Genomic DNA, 24797 nt, shown 5'->3' with positions numbered 1-24797 from the left:
ACATGAGTTTGAATGCGATTGGTTAATTGTGAACACGGCCGCAACCCCAGTTATGAGTGTTGTGCACACTCGTGCTACCGCATTATCTTAGTTGTTTAGTCTTTTGTTTTTTATCTAAAAAAAAAACAAAAACAGGCATCTGAACAGGGGTGTGTAGACTTTTTCCAGCCACTGTATGTTGTTAACCAAAACAGCAGCACTTACCAGGCCACGTAAAACAGTCTGTCCGATGAGTTCAAGTATGTAGTCTTACCACATGTTTTAAACAAGTGGAGAAGTCTTTTACTGCGATTACTAGTGTGCTGGTAGACTCTCATGTGACCGCTCCACAATGTTATGTTTTGAGATACAACACTAGTTCTCGTACAGTAGTTCAGTCTCAGCCGACACATTTTGTTGTTGTGTGCGCGTGTGAGCCCGTTTACAACATCTCTTTTCCTCTTTGAGCACAAGTTAAAGTTGAACCTCTCTGATCCCTCTTCCTTCGGTTCCCTTGCCCGTCCTTTAGCCTCCAAACGCTGTCTCTGGATGGAAACCACCTGAGCTCCCTACCCAATGAGCTGGGTGGACTGTCCCAGCTCAGCAGTCTCGGCCTATCCTTCAACGACTTCAATCATATACCCGCTGTGCTGGAGAGACTGGGTGCAGTGGACAAGTTGTCCATGGCTGGGAACCAAGTGGTGTGTTTGGAGGTGTGTGCTCTGCTCAGCATGAGCCACCTGAAACACATCGACCTCAGGTAAACACCTCTCCGCCTTTCTTCAGTACCAGTACAAGCCAATACAAGAGCTGCTCATTTTAGGATAATGTTCCACTCCAGTACTGTCGGTGGCAGCAACGCGCATTACAAAGATGGAGCTAAACTCCACTAACGAGCTGCTTCGTTAGGTACGTGTTTTTCGAATGCCATCCGAAGCAAAAGCTGCATCAGAATGGTACACTACTCGCAATAAGTTAGGGATATTCAGCTACACTACACTCCAGTCCAGTCGGTGGCAGCAATGTACGTGAGAGACTGGATGCCAACTGTCACACAAAGCAAGCTTTTTTTCCCAATGACGCTCAAGATCTGAAGGCCCCAATGATAGCTGACTCGAACAGCTCACCTACTACACCTGGATCTGCACTAAAATTGAATGGGTTATTTCTTGGCCCATGCACCACCCTCTACCACCAAGTTTAAATGGAAATTGTTATGTAATGAATGTGTAATTACTTACTAACTAACTAACGGCTCCAGCAAACCAGCAAACAGTGATCAAAACATTGCTCATTTGTGACTGACACTTTATTCGTGTGTGAAATGAATGTTTAATTGTCATTTTCATATCTAGTAAGAATTATTTTTACGTATTTGTTTCCACATTTGTAATGATGTAATGGAGATGCCTTGCGATACGAATGACCTGACTTTTCCAGTTACGAGCCGTCGTTGGGATGATTTATTTATTTATTTTTCTTTGAATTGCAGGCAGAAATTTGAAATATGAGCAGTGCTGTATGGTGGCGTTGGAATCAACTCAGCTCACGTCATAACAAGCAGCAATATGGCCGATAGTGAACACATCTTCAAAAACAGGCTTCAGGCTGTTTATTGTCACTCCCAATTAATGTTTACTGTCAAACTAAACATAAAACTGAGCAAAATACACATCGTGTGTTTAAAAAAAAAAAAAAAAAAAAAAACAGCTTTGCCTTGGTAAAGTCTGTTAACTGCCAATGCACAACGCCATACAGGGACTAACCAATAGCATTGCTGTTGCAGTGTTATAAAACCTAAGGGATTTGTTTTTCTACACAAACAGTGGAGCAACACATGTAGACAGACAATATAACAATACTCACAGGCATATGTACAGTATTTTTGAACTGGGTCAGTTGCCATGTCTCACGCAAGTGAGTGATGTAATATTAAAGTAGTTGCTGTACTGTTAAATTGATACTTTTATGAGAAAGCATTGATATCTTTGTAAAGAAGATTCCTTTAATGCAACACTTGATTGGATCTGATGAGCTTGCGTAGAGCTGATGTGTGATGCGGGATCTGGTTCTTACGTCGGTAATCCCAGAAAGATAAATTTATTCCCAGAAAGATACATTTATTCCTAACCTCTCAGCAAGTTCTTCATTCCTGCTTCGATTTATTGCTCCTTCTAATGATTGACTGACAGTTTTATTCCCTCTTCGCACCTCAGATCTTCTAGAACTGCACTTTCTTGTATTTGTTGGCTCAGTGCTGCCTGTTGAAGAATGGCCGTTCGTCGATCATTGATTTTTTTATTTTTTTTAATTTTTTTTCCTTGCCCATATTTCCACCTACCACTCGACCCCGCCTTCGGCCGGCCAATAACTCAACTCAATTTCTCGCTTTGACATGCGAGCTTGAGATACAAGTGCAGTATGGTGACAGTGAACTCAACTCACTTCACACCGAGGAGCAGTTGGGCAGATAGCGAACAAATCTTTAAAAAAGAGGCTTCAAGCTGTTTGTTGCCACTACCAGTTGATGTTTCCCGTAAACATAAAACAAAGAGAATTACACATTGTGTATTTAAAACAACCCAACAACTTTGCCTTCAGAATGGCCCGCTAGCTTCATGTTAGCTCATCATGGAAAATGCCATAGACAATGCTAACGGATAGCCTGTGGGTAGCCACAAATGCCGTAGCAACACATGTAGACAGACAATATCACAATGCTTCCATATTTTCTTTGTCCTCCGCGAAAAGTAACAATTACAACAGCTTCCAGTCACTCTTCTTTGTTTTTGAATGATGGACAAACTGTGCATGCAACAAATGTAGTCAAATGTTCATCCATAGTTCCAGTTTAACCTTCGTTGTGTTTGCTGCGCCATGAAGGCTAAATGGACTACGCTGTGTGAAAAGTGAGTCTCCAGAGGCAGTGACCCTGCTGACCCACCTAGACCTGAGGGACAACTGTTTAGACTCACTGGACCTCACTTCCATCTGCAGCCTGGAGACTCTCCACTGCCAACGTAACCAGTTGAGGGCGCTGACGGTTGGCGGCCTTGCGCTGCACAAGCTTCACGCCGGCAGCAACCGTGAGTCATATTGTGTGTATATATATATATATATATGTATATATATATATAGTTTAATAAAGCCGAAATGTGAGACACGCACATAGTAGTATTCGTGAGTTGACCTGTGCCTTTAAGGGGCGTGGTCTAGTGAGCGACATCAGGAGCCGTGACTCCAACTCCGGTTGGCCATTTACCATGCGGTGTGTTCAGTGTTAGAGCCTCCTCCATGCTCCATGTGAGTGGTTTCATTTTGTATTCGCGTGTTTGACTGTCCCCATGTCACTCTACTTTTCATTTTCACTTCATTCAAGCGGCGGCGTGAGTGAACCTCGTTTGTAAATAAATGTATGTCACGGTAGTGTGCTGACTGCCGCCTCCATCTGTCCACAGGCCTTAGCGCAGTCAGCGTTTACCCAGTCCCAAACCAACTGACACACTTGGATTTATCCCAGTGAGTTCTGGCTTGGCGAAATGTGACCCAATGTTTATTTATTATATTTAATGTACTATACCAAGGTGAGTGTTTGTGTGTCGATGTGTGTTGAGACAGGAACCTTCTGGAGGACCTACCAGACTGGGTGTGTGACTGCAGAAAAGTGGAGCTGCTGGATGTCACCCACAACCTCCTGACTGAGCTTCCATCCAGGTTAGTGTTAGCACTTCAGTGAACAATCTACAAACTTCACACAAAAAGGTCCCAGCCAAGATTCGAACCTGGAAGCTCTGACACTGAGGCAGACATGCTATCCGCATACTCTGTAGTCATCTCCGATGCAAAGCCAAGTTTCCATTTCAAAGTGTTTTGGCATTAGTTGAATCAGCTATGAAAATAGTGTGACACCCTAGGAACATGACACATACTGTAGGAAATAAAAAGGAACAATGGAGGACATCCAACATTTTTATTCATTTTTTTGTTCATTTTGGCATGTGATTGTTGGTGACAACCAATTTTTACTATTTTCCACAGTTTGGTTCGAGTATGCAACTGAATCACACCGGACATTTTTGGCACTCTTTTGTTGTGATATCGACCACTGAGATACGGTTCTTGGTAGACAAAAGTCAGTGCCTTCAGGGTGTATTTTATTTTATTTTATTTTACACTAAACACCACAAATACGTCAGCAGCTCACTTCCTTGTTTTGATTTGAAGATGCGGAAAAAGCAGACACGCGTACTGCTGTTACCACTAAAAAATAACAGGATGGTTAAAAAACAGCATTCAGATGATCTGATGAAAATACAATACAGCTGTTAATTTGCTTATTCACCATTTTTTTTGGAGCCTGTACTTCATTACTCACTGAAAAACAAGTACAAAAAGCAATGAAAGTGTTCCTTTTGCGCCATCTTGTGGCGTCTTGTTGCCAAGGCACTCTGCTGAAGCGAGTTCAAGAGCTTCATTTCGACAAAAGTAGTGCTGTGCCATCAGCTTGTGGGATCTTGGTGCCAAAGAACTATGTTGAAGTGAGTTGAGCGGCTTCATTTAGACAAAAGTAGTGATTTTGCTGCCATCTTGTGGAATATCAGTGCCAAGGAACTATGATGCAGTAAGTTGCGCTTCATTTAGATAAAAACAGTGCTTTGCTGCCATTTTGGTGCAAAGGAAGGATGTTGAAGTGAGTTGAGGAGCTTTATTTATATGAAAAAAATAGTGCTTTTCCACCATCTTGTGGCATCTGGGGTGCCAAGGAACTATTTTAAAACGGCCATTTCATCCTCGGATGAGGACCAAGTCTCGGTGGGACTTTATGGAGGAGAGACATGGACAAGGGGAATTGATAACAGCAAATCTCAAAGCATTACTTTCGCCTAATTTATGTCTTCAATTCACTTCAACATAGTTCCTCGTGACCAAATTGCCGCAAGGTGGCTGCAAAGCACTACCTTTCCTAAATTAATGTCTCCAACGCACTTCAATATAGTTCCTTGTCACCAAATTGCCACAATATGGTGAGCTATGGTAAGGACTACTTGTGTCTAAATGAAGCTCCTCAACTCAACTTCAACATAGTTCCTTGGCACCAAGATGCCATGAGATATCGCCAAAGCAATACTTCACCTGAGTTTTTCAGCGAATAATGTGGGATAGGTTCCCTCAAAATCTACAAATGGGTGAAATTTTGATTGGCGCACTGCGAGTATGCGGGGGTTCATTGCTTGGTCGTAGATCGCTTTCTTATATAGTATGTATCAACTAGCTTTACGCCTTCATGCGTGGTCCCGTCTGCATGTGGATGTATCGTTTGTGATGTCTCTCCTTGGCCTCTAACAGGTTGCTCAACAGCTTGAGTTTGAGGAAGCTTCTGGCGGGGAACAATCGCTTGCAGAGAGTGCCTGAGCTGCTGGACCACGTCCCCCTGGAAGTTCTGGACCTCCAGCACAACAAGCTAGGAGAGCTCCCGGAGAGTCTCTTCTTCAAGGCCTTAAAGTTAGTCCCACTAATCTCTTTAAATCCTTCTTCTATTCATGACTGCGTGCCATCTTTTTGGTTTCTTGGTTTGTACCCAGCTTGGTCTGAAGTGACAACTAATGTTTCATTTCCCATTGTTTGGCTTGTGCGTAGGAAAGGGTTGCGGTCTCAATCAATGTACGAAACTGCAATGTGAGCTAGATGCAGCCGTCTGTTTCCTGTGAGCTAAATCACTTAACACCCATTAGCGCTCTAATGGACTTTTGGGTCTCAAATGCTGAGACGTAATCATAGCGGATTCGCTATGCATGATCGCCCTCTTGGGCTGTTTTCTAAATGATGTTCTTACAATAGGGAACTGCTACAGTCAAGAGGCAGGCAGAAAACAGGTCAGTGTGGAAACAAAGTATCACAAATGTTTGGAATCTTCCAGCAAATATGCCATTTTATGCGGTACGTCGGCATGCAATTAGTGGCACTTAGCTTGACTTATGAGGTTAATTCATGAAAATAGAAACGAGGTTGTAAAATACAAAAATAACAAAATAATTTTCACCTGTGAAGGCAGCACTTCACACACTTGTCAATTAGTGTGTGGATCCGTGTATATGTGACACATGCAGCAACAGAAATACGCACAAATATCATTCAGAAGGGCACATTTTCAGAAATTGGCAGGTAACAAACGAATTACTTGGTTGTTTAATTTCACACTTGATCGGTGAAGGGACGCGCCAGACACCAAACTTTTGTATACAAGCCATTAAAAAGTCAATTTATAGAAAAAGAGAATTATAGAAGAACCTCATAACATTTTTTTCCCCCATTTAATTTTTATGTATTATGTGTGAGCCAACTTCTCCTAAAGTACAATCATATTCTCCAGTCATAAATGAAATGAATCAACACCAGAGCATTTTAGAAAGCAACTAATCAATATACAAAATGGATTCATTTGAATTCAAATGCTTTGAATAGCCTCTCAATTTAGCTGCTTGTTGTTAAATTAATACTACTGTTATTAGATTGTGTGGTTGTGCCTCTATCTGATAAGGTGCCCAGGATGTGTATAAGAAAACTAATGTGTGTGTTACATTGATTTGCCCCCCCCCACCCCCCCCGTCCCCTTCACAGCCTCAAACATTTAAATGCGTCAGCCAATAACCTGGAAAGTATTCCTCCCAGCGGCCAATCAGATGACAGCCTAAGCACGCTGCAGGAGCTCTACCTGACCGGGAACAACCTCAATGAAAACTGCGGTGCTCTGCTGGTTGGACACCACAACCTGAGGGTCCTGCACATGGGCTACAACCGGCTGCTCTCATTCCCTGCCAGGTGTGGTAACAACAGCGTTAAATCCTCTTTGGTTTACACATACCAGCCACGCTGCACAGTCAAATGCAGTGGTCCTCAAACTTTTTACACCAAGTACCACCTCAAAAAGTACTTTGCTCTACTAGTACCACTATACGGGGCTTTTCCACCAATTAGCGCAGGAACTTGGAGTTCCTGGTAGCAAAAGGTTCCTGTGGCCCATGTGGTTTGTGTTTCCAGCGCAGTTCGGGGTTGAGGCCAAGGAAGACGCGCACTCCCGCTTAGCGGAACCGAGTCGGCCAACGGCGGAACTTGCCGCCAGTATCTTATTTTTTTGTTTGTTTGTTTGTTTGTTTGTTTTGGGACAAGATAGAACAGGACAGGTGCCTCAGTAAACGTGAAATATGAATTAAAATTGTCCACGCCTTCCTGAGTTCCAGACGTTTTTCTGCCAAGATGCCTGAAATCAGGTCATTAAAATTTCCTGAGCTTATCTATGTCACTAGCCAAGATTTCGGCCTTGTCTTTCCGCTCTCGAGCCAGCGCTGTCACCATAACAAACACGTGTGCTCTCACAAGTGGGTCTTCGACACGGAGGCAACCAATCAGAGGAAAGGGGGCGGTCTTAGCCAAATATGGACAAAGCGGATACAAAACTGGGTCAAACAGAAGTCGCTGTCAGAGAAGCCTTTTCTGAACACTCGTATGACAAAACCAAGGTGTTTTTTTAAAAATGAAATTGACACTTTTATCCTAAGTCCATGTTCGAGAGTCTAAAGAGCCAAAATACAGGATGTTTAATACAACCATCCATCCATTTTCAACACCGCTTATCCCGGTTAGGGTCGCGGGTCGCTGGAGCCTATCCCAGCTGACTTCGGGCGAAAGGCGGACTACACCCTGAACTGGTCGCCAGTCTGTCGCAGGGCACATATTAGACTTTACACCGATTTTATCGGGCTGATCGTTATCGGCCGATATTTAGCATTTTATGCTGATCGGCGGATCGGCTTTAATGTCATAATTCGCCGATCCGATCAATGACGTCAAACTACAACTACAAATTAGCTGTTTCACAATTGCACAACGTCAGACTACTGCAATAAAATCTTGTATTCCGATACCACCGCATCCCGTTTTTTACGATCATTGGGCTTTATCTTGTCAAGTCAAATGCGACTGGCTACACTCGTTACCGTGGCGACGACAACAAGAGTGGAGCGCCGATGGTATTATAAGTACAAACTGGGGAAAAACGTGTGTGGGTGGTCACCGGTGCTCAGGACAGGAGAGGACGTTTGTTTCAGGCTTGCTTGAGGTATGTTCATGTACTTTTAATACGATACGGCTCGCCTGAGGAGAAATCGACACTTCTTGATTGAACAGTCAGAACTATTAAAGCAACTTAACTTTTCGGATGCGGAGAGTGTATGACTCATCTTGCTCTTCATAAAATGTTTACCTTGAGAAGGATTGTTCCCTGTGTTTCCAGTCTAAATGGATATTTGTTTGTTTGTTTTTAGTAAACTGAGTAAGCTGGAGCTGCTTGAGGAGCTCAATCTAAGTGGCAACAAACTGAAGAGCATCCCCTCTACGGTGTCCAGCTGCAAGAGACTGCACACCCTCATAGCGCACTCCAATCACATTACCGTCTTCCCGGAGATCCTCAACCTTCCTGAAATCAAGGTCAGAAAGCTTGTAGGGATTTTCTTTTTTCTGGGAACATCACATGACACATTTGTCATGTTGTATATTTCCAGCTTGTGGATCTGAGCTGTAACGAGTTGACTGAGATCCAACTGCCCGAATCGCTGCCGCCCAGCCTCCAGGAGCTGGACTTGACAGGCAATGGCAGCCTGATGCTGGAACACAAAACTCTTAATCTCTTCAGGTGAGCCCTCCCCCCAAAACTCACTGGAACCTTCTTTTGCACCTTGCCTTCATATCCTGGATGTGACGAGGGTCTTAAAGGGATGTAAAAATTATTGAAAGTTTCCGGTGAATTTCCTTGAGAAGTTAACTGGCTGAATTTGGGAAATTTCCAAATTAGAAACTTTGCATGAGAATTAACAGGGAGTTGAGTGTAATTTAATGGAAAGATATCATATTCAAACATACAGTAAATATAAACATTTGTATGCCCAGACCCTTTGCATGCTACTACTTCAGCTCTATTTCTGGTGATGAAAGGATGACTAGCGCCTACTGTATTTTATCTCCCGCTTTAAGTCACATCACCACATTGAAATTGGACCAGAAGTCGACCACAACAGCAGACTCGCAAAACGCCTCCGCTCCCTGGAGCCATGGCTACTCTGAAATGAGCGGCCAAAGGAACAAGTGAGTTTTTCACCTCACTGCTTTGGTTATGTGAGACAATTATACCGTACGTAACTGCTGACTGTCTATCCAAATTAGAATATCCAGCTGAATAAAGTAATCAATTGAGTCCTCACTATTAATGCAAAAAGTATATTCCCTCTCTCAGCTTTTTAAAACCACCTTTGTGCGTCTGGATACAGTATACGGACAACAATATTTGTACACACCAATTCATGAATCAATCAGGAGTTAGCCCAGCCATCCATTTGCTATAGCGCTGGTCCCCATGAGGGTCGCGGGTGACCTGAGGCCCAGCTGATTTTGGGATGAGAGGCAGGGTACACCCTGGACTGGTCATCAGCCAATCGCGTGCAGTTCGACTAGGCCTCTTCTATCTTAGTCCTTCGTTTTACCGAGTCATTTGGGACATTTCTCTCGTTGGGAACAGTTTAAGGATGGCCCCAGTGTACGGTTTATGCAATGGGAACAGAAAAGGGCTTCTGACATTACAGTGGTCGGGAATCACTGGTATTCAGGTCATTACTGGCCTTTGAAAAATTCATAGCTTCTGCTCACATTTGCAAATGACCTAAATCTGTATGTGCTGGACTCTAGACATTAATCACAAATGTATTTGGAGTGAACTATTGAATGCAGCTGTCACGTTTGCAACAGGTTGTGTGTGTCCGTGCTGGCCATCGACCGCCTCGGTGACAGCGTTGAAGCGTGCTACGGTATTTTCGATGGGGACCGCAATGAGGAAGTGCCTCGGCTGCTGCAGTGCACCATGGGTGACGTGCTGTGCGAGGAAGTGCAACATTCCAGTATTGACAGCGTGTACATGAGCAATACATTCCTAACCTCACACAGGTTGGTGAAATTCTCCCACAATAGTTCTCACTTTTTCTGGCAAGTTTGTGTGTCTCTGACCATGATTGTCTTTGGCCAACGGAACAGGAAACTAGGTATGGCCGGCCAGAAATTGGGTGCCTCTGCCTTGCTGTGTTACATCCACCATGAGTCCTCAGAGCCGGGAGGCTACCTCAGTGTGACCGTGGCCAACGTGGGGACCTGCCAGGCGGTGCTGTGTCGGGACGGCCGACCCGTATCCCTCTCAAAGGTGTACAGCTTGGAGAACTGCACTGAGGAGATGGAGAGAGTTAAACTCAGCAAAGCCATCATTACGGAGGTAATACTCCGATACTAACGGGAGAATCTGCATTAGGCTGTTTTTGGAGACATTTCCCTAATTTGTGTTTGTCCGACTTCTGGTTTGCCATTCAAACAGCCTAGTCGGTGTGCCCGGCACATTACTGAGTCTACGGAAAGCCGTTTGACCATTAACTAACTAAAAACAAGTAGCTGCATGCAAATGTCTGATGTGACCAGGAAAACAAATCCGAGCAATTCTGTTGAACTGTCTATGCTGTTCTAGATTATTATATTTGTTCTATTATGTATTCTACATCCTGTTCCAATTCTAACATCCAAGTGTAAAAACAAGTTAACCACTAATTGAAGTAAAATGTAAGAAAAAAAAAAACACTCAGTCCTAACTTAGAGGATGAGTGACGAAAGAGTACTGCGAGGCCTAATGGGTAGTTGTAAACCATAAAAACAGTGTTTTGAATGTGCGATTTGAAATTGTACAACCCAGGGTTGTTTGACTTTTTTTGTCTGGTATGTTTTCATTTATTGTCTGTGTAGATTCGTAGTCTTTCAGGTCATGGTAATTCGCAAAGGTTGAATCGAGGCCACTGGACTTTTTTTGTTTGTTGAAGATGTTTCCCCTTTAGTCCAAAAGGCTTCTTCAGTTAAAACATTCTATGTGTGGGGTCTCCCTATTTCTGCCTTGGTGGCGGGGTCCTCACTATAGGGCAGGTGTGTTAAACTAATTTTTGTCACGGGCATATAAATGTTTAATCACCTCATACTGTTATTACATACGCGCAACAAATTGATGGATACCTAGTTTTGAAATCAGAAGTCAAGGATAATAGTTTGTTCAAATATTGTTCAAGTTACTGTAAACAGAAAATGCTAGCAATATCTCTACAATACTGTTTATTATATATGAGAATTTGTGCAAGAATCATGGAAGTTGACAAAGATGATTTTCTCTCACGGGCCACATAAAATGACTTGGCGGGCCAGATTTGGCCCCCGGGCCTTGAGTTTGACGCCAGTGCTACAGGGCATTATTGTTGTGGCCTGGTGGACGTCGTTGTATTCAAAGTAATGTCCCCTCTTCTTAAGATGCAAACAAACCACGGACTCTGGAGCCAAAGAAGCTGGTTGCCGATGTTATGCCATGTGCCTGTGCAAAGGCTATTTAGTCTTTCCAATTTAGAGATCACTGCACTCCTCACTGCAATTCAACGCATAGCCAAACTAAGCGAGGCTGTTTATGCAAACGTAGGGCTGAAGAAGCCTTTCGGAGTATCGGTGAAACGTCTTCAACAAAGAAAAAAAGTCCAGTTGCCTGGATTCAACATTTGCGGGTTACCATGACCTGGAAGACTGATCATTTACACAGACAATAAATCAAAACATACTAGACGGTGAGAGCTTTTCCTGCAATGCAGTCTTCTTGCCAGTGTGTTTAGCTCTGAATGAAAATGTTTGATCTACAGTATCTTTGATATTTGGCTGGATATTCACAGTCACACATGCCTTACCCTGAGGAATTTTCTGTTTTGTAGGATAACAAAGTGAGCGGTGTGACATGCTGCTCCCGCCTGCTGGGTTGCTCTTATCTGTCTCCCTGGGTGCTTCCGAAGCCCTGGGTGCACACCGAGCCGCTCTCATCCCAGGATGACTTTCTTATCCTGGGGAATCGCGCGCTCTTTGAGCGCGTGTCTTACCAGGAGGCTGTGCGCACAGTTCAGGCCGTGCGGGATCCGCGCGCCGCCGCCAAGAAGCTTTGCACGCTGGCCCAGAGCTACGGCTGTAAGGACAACATTGGCGCTGTGGTGATGGCCTTGAACATTGCAGAGGACAGCTGCACCTGCGAGCCACCGGTCTACACTACTGAACCCCGGGGTCTTCCTCATGTCTCTTTCCCTGTGTCTACGACGCCAGCCCCTAGCGACTCAGCCACCCTGTCATCCACCAGCGGCGTCGTCTCTGAATTCAACAGTGAGACGTCAGCGTCGGAGGTGGGCAGCGAGGCGGGCTCCACTGGCTCGGATGAGCACCCGAACTCAGGAGCTGCGCCACGCCCTGAGAGACGTTGTAGCCTGCACCCCGGTACGACACTGTGCGGCATTATGGTCCCGGGCTCGGTCGGGCTAGGGAGCCACATGGGCCTGTTCCAGCGGCAACCTTCCTCTGCCACTTTCTCTAGCAACCACTCTGACAACGGCTTGGACAGCGATGATGAGACTCCACTGCAGGGCGTCATCTCCAATGGCAGCAAGTTAGAAGTGGAGGTGGACATCCACTGCTGCGCTTTCCAGCTGCGCTCAGGGCCCTCCGAGAGCCTGAAGGACTTGGACTTTGAAAAGGGAGGCTCCGATTATCCTAATGGCAAGGTGCGCAGACAGAACAGCGTGGTGGTCTCCGCAACAAACGGCTGCCTGCTGGCTGTTTGTGGAAGAGAGATCGCAGACTTGAAGAAATCACCTTCGGCTTCGTGCCTGTTTGGGAAGAAGCCGTCTAACGGTTCCGTGGTGGCCCCCGAGGACAGTCACAATCTCATCGAGGTGGCCCTGGAGGCACCTAAGAAGAAGTCCGGGTATTTCACGGCGCCCGCACAGCAGGACCCCGAAGACCAGCTGATTGTGCCCCCTTGTCTGGAGCAGGAAGTACGGGAGCAGTTAAAAGGTCAGAGCCCTCTCGTCTCAGGCCCCTCTGCACCATCCACACCCCCTTCATTAAAAGACGCAGGATGGGATCAATCCCACCCTCCTCCTCCCTTTACCCCGAGCCTGGCGCCAGGTCCTGGAGTGATCCCAATCATAAAGCCTGAGGTCTATGATACTGCCCTCTGAAAGGGGGAACACAGCACAACTTGGCTGCCAAGCTGTTATCGTGCCACCCCAGGGAAGTCGAGGCGATTATTGTGAGTTTAAAGGGGGACTCCACTTTGTGACTCAAGGCTAAAATTGTGTGTTCAAACGTCACCGAGCGTATCCTTTTCCTTGGAAAATCTCACTTTGGAATTGTGCAGGAATGTGCTCAGTGCAGGTTATATTCTTGTAGTAAAAGTGCCTACGGCAGACGACTCAGCCTCAGAGTTCCCAGGCTACGCGGCTGTTTTAGAGTAGAGATTCTTACACCTGAAGGAAGAACAATAAAGCTTGACACAGCTAATCGTCCTCCTCCTGTAGCTTATAAAAGGAAAGGAACATTCTGAATGCCATTCAGTCTCATAGCCCCGCTCCCATCAAGCTTCAGTTTTAAATTCGCCATAATACGGTTTTGGAACAGTAGACGCTGGTTTGTCTTGTGTTTCCGTCGTGGGATTATGATGGTTGATTGTGTGGGTTGCCAAAGCTCAGGATGAGTCAAGCATTTGCACCTTCTAAACCCAGGGGTGTCTAAACTGAAGAATGAAGGGGTTACTTTGATATTCTTCACCTTTTTGTTTATTAAACATGCTAAAATCAATCCAATATAAGTCAAGATCAGTTAACTATATTTAAAGGAAAATTATTACTAATAGTGTACAGAAATTTTACTTCTTTTTTTCTCATTTTCGAATTTGTTTTTGTTCAGTGCGGCCCTAATTCTCCGTCACAAATGGCCTCCATTTTTACCATCCCTGGATGGTCAAAGCCGTGGACCTGGGTCCAGTCCAGCTTTGACTTTCCCCTTTAGGGCCACGGGACTTTTTGCTTGTGAGCCAGAACAAGTCCGAGTTGGCATCACTCTTCAATTATATGCAAGCATAATGCAAATGTCAGTCTCAGATAAATATACACAGACACGGAAGCTGCCAAGAATCTCTTTGAATATGACAACTACGACTTTAAATAGTACTACTTATTATTATTGCACTAGTATGGTAAAAAATACTAGTACTCTTAATAGATTTTGACTTTAAAGATGATCAATAGATAACTGCCCTTCAAAAAAAAGTTACTTTTAAACAATCCCACAAAAGATGTTTAGAATCTTCTCTCGAGAAAGAATTCCACCCATCGTGATACGTCTAACAAGATATCGAGGGAAAGAAAAGGTTTTCATAGCAATGCACATTGACTAGATGTCAAAATGTAATGAAGTCATTTAACTGTGCAAAGCCGACAAGGCACCACGGTCTGTGGTGTTGTGCGATCCGATTTCCATTAAACTAAACAGAAAAATAAGTCGATTATTGTCGCTTGATGTAAATGTCATAATGGCATTTTGAAGCACATATTCAGTGTTTACTGTGTTGTGTGATATGAAATATCTCAGCTCATGACAAATGCGATATAATAAATACGACAACGGAAACTCAATTCATGTCCCTCCACGCAAATTCAGTCGGAGCTTGGACATTTTTCACTTTCCCAGATGATATTTGGGATTAGAGTGAGCCCTGCATATTCATAGTTCGGTATTCGCAAATTCACAGATTTTTTTTTTTTTTTTTGGGGGGGGGGGGGGGGGGGGGACCTATTTGCTGTTTTGGGCTCGGGACAGAGCCATGTCTAATTTTTTTCTCTTTTGCGCCATCTGGTGGCATCTTGGGACCAAGCAACTATCTTGAGGTGAGGGGAGGAACCTCATTTCGTCAGGCCATAACCTAGTTTACTAGAAAAAAAGTGTTTTGCCGCCATCTTGTGGTGTCAATTACTCGCTACGTTTTGCTTTTTACAGCAGGGCTCGATCTGTATCCCCCATGAGTACCGAAAATCTACAAGTACTTGTTCCCCCGACCCGAAAAGATTTAGAACTACCGATAGATGTGTACTTTTGTCTAAAATAAAACTCCTTAACTTCAGCATAGTTCCTTGGCGCGAAGATGCCACAAGATGACGCCAAAGCACAGCTTTTGGCCAAAAAAAGATCTTTAATCCACTTCAACATAGTTCCTTAGCCACGAAATGCCACAAGATGGCAGCAAAGGACTACTTTTGTCTAAATGAGGGTATTTCATTTACTTCAACATAATATAGGTGCATTTGTGAATGACGAACCCCAAATACGTGGGGGTAATTTGTGTGTGGTAATTTCCCCTTGTAGTGCATTTGCTGTAAGATAGCAACAGTAAACACTGTCTGATACTGCCAATATTTTCCAATGTTTTATTTTTCGCAGCTACATTATTTTAATTGTGAGGTGAACATAATACAGGCCAATGTCTCTTGGTTCCTGGTGCCAAAAGAGAAAGTGTTTTTTAAGAAGACCAAAGTCAGGTAATTGCACAATTGCCAATTAGACTTCTTGTTTTGGCATAGTGGTGCAGTTGTGGCATTCCATAGTTTGACTTTCCAGTGTTCCCTTTCAGCCTTAAAGCATTGCCGCTCAGTATTTGTTCAAAGGAAGACGAGCCATCGATTGAATCCCACTCATGTTGTCATATTGTCTTTGAAGCCTTAATTGTCTTTCTCCTGTTACTTGTCAACTTCATGGATTCAACACTAATTACAACCCCAATTCCAATGAAGTTGGGACGTTGTGTTAAACACAAATCAAAACGGAATACAATGATTTGCAAATCATGTTCAACCTATATTTAAACTTTATTGTTTATCAGTTTGTTTTATTGTATTTTGTGGCTGCAACACGTTCCAAAAAAGCTGGGACAGGTGGCAAAAAAGACTGAGAAAGTTGAGGGATGCTCATCAAACACCTGTTTGGAACATCCCACAGGTGAACAGGCTCATTGGGAACAGGTGGGTGCCATGATTGCGTAGAAAAGGAGCTTCCCTGAATTGCTCAGTCATTCACAAGCAAAGATGAGGCGAGGTTCACCTCTTTGTGAACAAGTGTGTGAGAAAATAGTCGAACAGTTTAAGGACAATGTTCCGTAACGTAGAATTGCAAGGAATTTAGGGATTTCAGCATCTACGGTCCATAATATCATCAAAAGGTTCAGAGAATCTGGAGAAATCACTGCATGTAAGCGGTGAGGCCGAAAACCAACATTGAATGCCCGTGACCTTCGATCCCTCAGGCGGCACTGCGTCAAAAACCGACATCAATGTGTAAAGGATATCACCACATGGGCTCAAGAACACTTCAGAAAACCAATGTCAGTAAATACAGTTCGGCGCTACATCCGTAAGTGCAACTTGAAAGTCTACTATGCAAAGCAAAAGCCATTCATCAACAACACCCAGAAACGCCGCCGGCTTCTCTGGGCCCGAGCTCATCTAAGATGGACTGATGCAAAGCGGAAAAGTGTTCTGTGGTCCGACGAGTCCACATTTCAAATTGTTTTTGGAAATTGTGGACGTCGTGTCCTCCGGGCCAAAGAGGAAAAGAACCATCCGGACGTTAATGGTCGCAAAGTTCAAAAGCCAGCATCTGTGATGGTATGGGGCTGTGTTAGTGCCAATGGCAAGGGTAAAGTACACATCTGTGAAGGCACCATTAATGCTGAAAGGTACATACAGGTTTTGGAGAAACGTATGCTGCCATCCAAGCAATGTCTTTTACATGGACGCCCCTGCTTATTTCAGCAAGACAATGCCAAACCACATTCTGCACGTGTTACAACAGCGTGGCTTTGTAGTAAAAGAGTGCGGATACTAGACTGGCCTGCCTGCAGTTCAGACCTGTCTCCCATTGAAAATGTGTGGCGCATTATGAAGTGTGAAATACGACAACGGAAACCCCGAACTGTTGAACAGCTTAAGGTGTACATCAAGCAAGAATGGGAAAGAATTCCACCTACAAAGCTTCAACAATTAGTGTCCTCAGTTCCCAAACGTTTATTGAATGTTGTTAAAAGAAAAGGTGATGTAACACAGTGGTAAACGTGACCCTGTCCCAGCTTTTTTGGAACACGTTGCAGCCATAAAATTCTAAGTTAATGATTATTTGCTAAAAACAATAAAGTTTATCAGTTTGCACATTAAATATCTTTTCTTTGTAGTGTATTCAATTAAATATAGGTCGAACATGATTTGAAAATCATTGTATTCTGTTTTTATTTATGTTTAACACAACGTCCCAACTTCATTGGAATTGGGGTTGTACTAAAGCACTTTGCAATGACTTTAGCATGTGAGAATGTGATCAACTTTGCGTACTTGAGTTATAATGAGACTATATAACCTACAGAATAAGTACTGAGGCACATTTATTTCCTGACAGTTTTCCTCTTAGAATCATTTTTCCCATTTGAATTGTTATGTGAACTAAACGGGACCTGGTGGACTATATGAGGAAAAATACCGCTCAAGTTGTAGCTTCACTATACACCAGTCCTGGCTACAAATATTGAGACATTTTGCAAATAATAGTGACAATTAATGATAATAACAACAACTAGGAATGTCTTATTAAGTCAACGCAGCCCTGTCGTGTGCTCGACTCCGCTTATCTACAAACAGCACTATTGATTAATTGCCTCATCAAATCCAACCAGTCGGCCCCAAGTTTGCTTGCTTGCTTGAAATAATTCACACTCATTAGGCTTCCATTTGAAGGTAAGTCGTTTAAATGCATCACATTTGCTAACCTGTCGCTTTTTTTTAACTCTGACGACGCTGCTTATCGAGCTGTCTGGCCATAAAGTCCCCCTCCTGTGGTCAGTGCGGCTTTGTAGACAGTTTGTTGTAGGTTTCGGCTTCCGCTGACTGTCTGCGACACGTTTCCACATCTCACTCCGTGCCTCTTTTTCTTTTTTTTGAGCTCGTGGCCATTTCGAACACAAGTTTTGGGGACAAAGACGCCACCCAGTACAGAGCAGAACAGACACACAGATTGCGGCATGACGCCAGCTCTGTTAAAAAAAAAGAAGAAAAGACGATCTTCTTCATCTCATACTGATCAGCGGAAAATTACGTGATCAGATCGGGACAACTCGAACAGCATATTTTTGCCGCCTTTTAGGATACCTAAAATCATCTTACAGACGCAACAATAAAAACAATTACTATATTAGCAAAGGGACGTGCAACTCTAAAAACATACTGAAAGTATTAAAAATATTATTATAATATTAAAATATATATAATGTGTTTTTAGGCAGAAGTTGAAAGTCTGGAGTCACTATTGCATAAATAGTACATTTAAAATGTTTTCTTAGACCTGTATTGCGAGACAATAATCACTTCCTTATAGTTTACACGGTTCATATAAGCGCAGTGGATATAAAAAGTCTACACACCCCTGTTCAAATGCCCGCCTGTACAATGCAATTGGGGAAATTATTATTATTTTTTTTTTCAGGTGGTGATGTAAAAATAGACAACATAGAACCAACCCTCTTATAAGGATATAAGGATGTGTCGGTGTTCAGCATTTAAAGTACCTCTGATTAACCCCACTTAAATTTCTGATGTTCTCGTAGCCTTTTCCTGACATTTGGTTTCCTTTTAGCCGAAGCCTGAAGGTTTTGTGCAAATGTTGACTGCTATTTGGAACTGTTCATAATTCCCTCCACCCAGGCTAAGCCACCACCGTGCTTTGTTTTGAGTTTTGAAATGATTTTTTTTTCTTTTTTTTTTCTTAATTTATGTATCACAAAAACCTGTCATTGTCATTGGAAAATGGGTGAGTACGCTTCATGTCCACTGAATGTGCATTATTGTATCATTTTTGAAAATACACAAACTTCAATAATTTAGTGACTGTGTTTGACTGATGAATTGAATGTGCAATAGACGTGTGTGCGCGTTTGGGTTCTTCCTCATTCACCCTGGACAGCGTTGCACAGATCTGCTCGTAAAAATAAATACATATTCATATACAGTCCATGATTTTATTTGAAGTGCGTCTCCTGGTCTGCACATTTCCATCCACGCTATCCTAATGTTCCACAAATTTGTATAGTATGCCAAGTGTACATGTAGACACAGGATGAGAGAGCACAGGGTAGTGGAGTACAGTACAGTGCATTACTGACAATATTCCCTCTAATTCTTTAGTGGAGTGGGTCCAGTAGTGTTCTTATTATGCCCGTGTTGCATTAAAATAGAAACGCACGTGTTAACGTCTTTATGTGGCAAAGCGTCTGTGTTTTGTGTGTCAAACGAAGCACATACAGTACACAGTGCAGTAAGTGTAAGCATGTTGTCGTGAATATTGTGAATGGAAATGATCCAAAACACTGCGGTTGTTGATCATGTGATCAAAGTAGCCATCGCTCAATCTCCAGGTTCCTTTATGTACATTCTTTTCTAGAAAAGGCCTGAATATTATTATTTTTAGACGCCAAGAAGCAAATTTTTATTTTTGTACTTCAATGCAAGTGAATATTGCCCTCTCCAGTATGGAATTTGGAATGATGGGGTCTCATTCTAGTACAGGATGATGCTAAATACTGTATAACTGTATTTAATGTTTACAGCATGCCCTCAATATCAACATGAAATATACATATATATATATATATATATATGTATAAACAAAATCATTTATTTGTACAAAATGGAGCATATCGAACCATTTTAGGTTTGCATTGTAGCATGCAAATTGCTGCTGCTGTTTGTTCATTTTAGGATTACTAATTAAAGATTGTTTCGGAGCAAGACTAAGTGAAAATGAGAGCTATGAGGGGTCATTTTTTTTTGTAATTTAAAATGCTGCTAATTAGCAATAAAACTTTGTACTGAATCTTTCTTTTTTTTTATTTTGTCTGGTTTGCCAAACATTTAATGATCATTTTCCACCCACATCCTATTGTTGTCGGTTTCTTTTGATTATTTTGACCTTTGTATTACGCTGCTAAATGTGAATTCGTGAAGAAGGGTCCATTTCAAGTTGTCCACATACAGAAAATTGTGCAGAAAATAAACCCTTTTCAAAAACAAAAAGGTTACATGTTCTATATTTACATTAAAAAGCTGAATACAGTACAACTGCAATCTGCTGGTGAAACCCAGAACGAAAGACGCCTGCGGTTTATTAGTAATAATAATATTGGGTAAAATATGTACATTCAGCTAAGAAAAATGAATCAAAATCTATAGGTTCATAGTAGTTTACTATATATGAAGAAACAGACAATACATGTATGTAAACAACATGAAAATGCAAATAGAAAAGACAAAACTAATAATGACACAGTACAGTGTTGCCCTGCATATTCGCTACTGCGCTCAGGCCAAAGCTCTGTTTCTTATAAAAGTATTTTTGTCTGGCATCTCGGTGGCAAGGGACTATGTTGACGTGAGTTGAGGAGGTAATTTACAGTAAGCGAGGTTTGTCACATTTGATGAATAAACTGTTAACAACTTGGCATAAAAACCTGACCTGAGCAAGAGAATCAGATGTCATTTTCGGATTCAGCAATGCTAAATTATCCTAAAGCAATTGGGGGGGGGGAAAAAAAAAAGGTGACATAGTACCTCACTTTTTTTGCGGCAGAGCTTGGCCTATCTACTGCGAATAGCAGGGGAAACACTTTAGACAGAAGTTCAAAGTGTATAAAAGGTTCACAGATTCAATGAAAGCAGTGCGACTCTAATGTTGATACCTTAACAGTCTATCTTTCGCTCTAACCATCCTCAAAAGCGGTCATCCTGATTGGTCTGTTGCTTCTTCATCTCCCGCACGGAGCGGAAAGCTCTGACGGCCAACACGGCCCCGAAAATGAACACAAAGATGCCCAGCACGCCGAAGAGGCCTCCGGCAATGTCTGCGCCGTGAAACTGGCACTCGAAGCCCTTGTGACCTTTGCTCTTGTACATGCGCTCCCTCTCCTGGCAGATGGAGTTGTTGTAGTTTTCCTGCAATTTGATGAAGAAGAAGGCCAATGCGGCGACGTAGCCCAAGCCAACCAGCAGGTTGACCAGAGCTTCTCCCAGCAGCACGGGCGGGTAGCGGTAAGGCACTCGGAAAATACCCAGGGCGAACATAGCCAGGGCGTAGATCATGACTATCCCGGCGCACGCCATGGCGAAGGCGTACGGAGGCCTCTTGAGCTCATGGAACAACTGGTCCAGTTCCTTCACACGTTCCGCTTCGGCACCTTGGAAGGCGCCGGCTCCCCCGAAGTGGTAGTGGTAGATGCCGCCCAGGCTGGCCAGGTCGCGATAGCCGCCATTGTTGCTGTGAGGCACGCCGGCGCAGATGATGATCAGAAGATTGACAAACACCTCCATCAGCTGGCAAAGGCCTGGAACAGTCGTGAGAAGCAAAATATACACAAAGTCCGAGCCGGAACACTGCAAAACTGGGCTAAAAAAAAAAAACAACCACAGAAAAGAGTGTTGTTAACAACCCTGCCGAATTTGGGAAAAAAAAAAGTCAAAGCAAAATCTTTGCCTTGACGCTTCACAGTGATCATTAACTCTAACTTAAAATGCGTAAAAAAGGGAAGCGCCGGGAATAGTTTTTGGATGCACTGTAAGCAAAGCCCAAGCTACAAGATGATGACAGAACATGTGGTTACATTTAAAAAAACTAATTTTTTTACAGTCACAACACAACTTACCTCGACTGGTGAGGACGTATCGGAGATTGTAAAGAGCTTCTCTGGGTTGCCGCTCGTGATAATCATCCTCAGAGTAATACACTGAAGACTCTCCATACCTGTGCAGAATATACATGGAAGAAATGTTGCCACACAAGGTATACATACACCATTAGGATATAGATATAGATATCCATTCAACACGTAAAAAAATGAAATGCTCCCAGTCGGCAGCAGATTTTGCATTATTCAACAACAAAACTAACACATAATACCATAACAAAGTAGGTAGTATTTCTGTCCACTTTGGGTTTGGCGTCCTCACGTTCTACATCATCGTATCTGTGACTTTAAGCGTGTGTGGCTGTAAAAGGCGGGGCCTGGGCTTGTGAGTGACGTGTGCGTCAGCGAATGGGAGTGCAGTTGGCTGTTGCTCGACTCCTGTTAGCTGCTGGCTGTTAAGTGGCTAACCGTTAGTTAGCTCGTCTGCGTGTTGAGTGACTGGGCATCAGTTGTGGGGCCAGAGAAGCTTGTGCGTGAATGTGCTTATTACCGTACGTTTTTGCAAGCTTACTGTTATTTTTTTTAATAAAGTGAGCGAAGGCGCACTGGCGGCTAGCCATCCTAGACCACTTGCGGGGGCATTCAAATATGTTCTAACTAGCGGTGGTAGACCATATTAAATCAACCTTTTATTTATTTTTTTATTTTTTTTAAAACAATCAGGTTATTTGATGAATTGTTTCACCCCTAGTGGCCAGGGTTTGAATCATTTTACAGCTTCTCTGGATGTTTTGTGTTATGATAGGGCAACTGCTTCACAGTCTGTGTGTTATTGGATCAGGTTGCTTACGGTCTTGAGGGTCCTTGTTGGTGGTGGTCTCTGAATGCAGGCTGAGAGGTACTTGTCATGTCCCTTTGTCTGGGCCTGCTGTCACCAGCAGAGGCTCTCCCGTCAGCGACTCTGGGCTTTTCTTCGCGACCTCTGCCGTGATGCTTTTCGAAGTGCTCCGCGCTGTGAGGCGAACGCTTGTCCCTGCTCTTGTAATCCGCGTACGCATCACTCCTCGGCTGGTATCCGCCCCTCTCTGGCATCTTCAATTGAGGACATACATTCTAATGCGCAACCTCTTGAGCAAAACGTCTATTTGAGTAGCTGACACAAAGGCATTTCATGGAGATCGAGAGATGGTCAAGATTGCACTCACAACATCAGGTACACCTGCACAGTCACATCCAATACAAGAGCTGCATCAATAAATATGCCTCTACAAAGATGAATAATATCATAATTTGTATTGTTGTGGCTGTAGTTTGCAGTAAGCTGGTGTTAGGGAAAGCCGATGGTGCTTTTTCTCCTCGCTAGTAAGACAGTTCAGCACGCTAGGATGAGCTAGTATGCCATTAAACCTTACTAATAAACTAATAGGTTGCACTGGTAGCACTACTACGCCCAACTAGTAGAAATGTGTCATACACTAGTAACCTGCTCAACCCTACTATTAGCACTAAAATTTCCACGAGTAGTTGTGCCTTACTATCACAAGCTGTGGTTGTTCTACTAGTATGCCACAGTTGTCCTACTGCTGTGCAGAAATGTTATAAAGTAGTGGGGGGGGGGGGGGGGGGGGTTGACTTGTAAGAAACAATTTTTCTACTAGTGTAATGAATTATCTTATTAGTGACGATGATAGTGTACTAGTGCATGGACATACATCTTAAGATTCATGTACTAGTAGGCTCTTTGTCCTCACTGGTAGGACAACTTTAGTGTACCAGTAAGACAACTACATGTTACTAGTGAGGCAAAACGGTGCACTATTTGACAAATATGTGCTACTATTTCTTCTAACAACCTCACGAAATTGTTCCAGTTAACATCTACTGCTTCACTGATAATAATAGTAGCATACAGATGTCAACTAGTGCACAGTTTTGTGTCGCAAGTAACTCATACAGTAGATGTGCTACTAGTATGCAGAAGTTGTAATATTAGTGTAGCGAAATGTCATACAGTAGTGGAAGAAAATTACTAGCAAGACACAGTCGTTCTACTCGTAGGCCCTAGTTATTCAACTACTATGCTGAACTGGCTTGCTAGTGAGGACAAAGAGCGCACTCGTACCTTAAGCTGCATGGATATCTAGTATCAAATAAATGCTCAAGCGTCAAAGCTGTCCATATTTGTGTCAAATAAGCATTATTTCTTTTGTGAAGACAGCATTTTGCGTGTTGACGCTCTTTCGATTGTGGAAGTGTACACAATGAAGTGTCCAGTGTGTGGGAATTGTAGTTACCCGAGTTGAGAGATGTGTGTCCATGTGTCAACTTCAGTAACGTAAAGCTCCGTGTAAACGTTTCCTACCTTTGTTTGTCTGCACAGTAAACTGCAGGCGGTGTCCTTTTTTTTAGTTTACACGAAACAAACACAACAACGCTGAGATGTGTCGCTTACTTCCGGATTAGACGGCTCACCTGTCCTACGCCACGCCCACTCTTTATTTGCAACTATCTTTGTACGCACAAATAAAAATTCAAAAACTGTTAAAAATACCCAATTTGTGTTGTGCTCAAGTATTAAAAAGTCTTTTTTTTTAACATTAAAAATTTAAATACTAAAATATATAGCACACACGAGGTGTTTGAAAATCGAACAAATGTGCTAGAGGCAAAGGGAGCTGTCGTTCAGTGTCGAAACAGTTACGTTCTAAAATGGTTAAAAAGATAAAATAAAACATATAAATTTATGAACATATTTGGAGTCATTAAATCAGGAATTGTTGGTGTTACGTGTAGCAAGTAGGGCGCACATGGTCAAGATTCCATGTAAAGTTTGCGGTTACATGATACTATGTTAGTGCTTCCGCTTCCGACTTGTAAACGCCTTCAAAGTAATAACGAAGACGCAAATAAATAAATAAATACATAAATAACCAACAGAATATGGCCGGGGAATCAGATTATTATCTGATTATATGGGTCATTTCAGAATTAGAGGAATATTTAGGCACCATCATTTTAAAAATATTTACCATTTATGTTATAAATTTTTTGAAGTTAATAATGAAGCTTGTAGCTATACATAAAGCCTGTTAACTGTTTTTAATCAAGTACAGCATTTTCTTTTTCACTTTTCAAGCACTACTTTTTTACTGTTCAAGTGCAGTACTTTTTTAAA

The 24797-nt window shown here is 42.8% G+C and overlaps 2 protein-coding genes across 6 annotated transcripts in view; one reads left to right on the top strand and one right to left on the bottom strand.

Moving 5' to 3' along the window:
* Window positions 1-19602, top strand: part of phlpp2 (PH domain and leucine rich repeat protein phosphatase 2) — a 39386-nt gene extending 19784 nt beyond the window's left edge. For both annotated transcript variants that reach the window (XM_061754529.1, XM_061754536.1), the window contains 12 exons: window positions 509-739; window positions 2863-3065; window positions 3438-3498; window positions 3598-3693; window positions 5326-5481; window positions 6598-6798; window positions 8301-8463; window positions 8538-8668; window positions 9007-9117; window positions 9775-9969; window positions 10057-10288; window positions 11802-19602. In XM_061754529.1, the coding sequence (XP_061610513.1) occupies window positions 509-739; window positions 2863-3065; window positions 3438-3498; window positions 3598-3693; window positions 5326-5481; window positions 6598-6798; window positions 8301-8463; window positions 8538-8668; window positions 9007-9117; window positions 9775-9969; window positions 10057-10288; window positions 11802-13091 (3070 nt within the window). In that variant the 3' untranslated portion in view covers window positions 13092-19602. The remainder of the gene's footprint in view (window positions 1-508; window positions 740-2862; window positions 3066-3437; window positions 3499-3597; window positions 3694-5325; window positions 5482-6597; window positions 6799-8300; window positions 8464-8537; window positions 8669-9006; window positions 9118-9774; window positions 9970-10056; window positions 10289-11801) is intronic.
* A 567-nt stretch (window positions 19603-20169) lies between these two features.
* Window positions 20170-24416, bottom strand: marveld3 (MARVEL domain containing 3). Of its 4 annotated transcripts, none has more exons than XM_061754547.1 (4): window positions 23917-24416; window positions 22473-22714; window positions 21641-21738; window positions 20170-21322 (listed from the first exon to the last, which is right to left on the bottom strand). In XM_061754547.1, the coding sequence occupies exons 1-4, from the start codon at window positions 23938-23940 to the stop codon at window positions 20712-20714; spliced, it is 975 nt and encodes a 324-aa protein (XP_061610531.1). In that variant the 5' UTR covers window positions 23941-24416; the 3' UTR covers window positions 20170-20711. The 4 variants fall into 4 exon arrangements, with proteins under 4 accessions (XP_061610531.1, XP_061610558.1, XP_061610548.1 ...); XM_061754574.1 differs by having other exon boundaries at window positions 22473-22841; window positions 23917-24231; XM_061754564.1 differs by having other exon boundaries at window positions 22473-22841; window positions 23985-24230.
* Between the last annotated feature and the right edge of the window lie 381 nt (window positions 24417-24797).

Source organism: Phyllopteryx taeniolatus, chromosome 2 (genome assembly GCF_024500385.1).
Source record: "Phyllopteryx taeniolatus isolate TA_2022b chromosome 2, UOR_Ptae_1.2, whole genome shotgun sequence".
Taxonomy (NCBI): domain Eukaryota; kingdom Metazoa; phylum Chordata; class Actinopteri; order Syngnathiformes; family Syngnathidae; genus Phyllopteryx; species Phyllopteryx taeniolatus.
The sequence above is the reverse complement of the archived record's forward strand: the minus strand, read 5'-3'. Positions and strand labels throughout refer to the sequence as shown.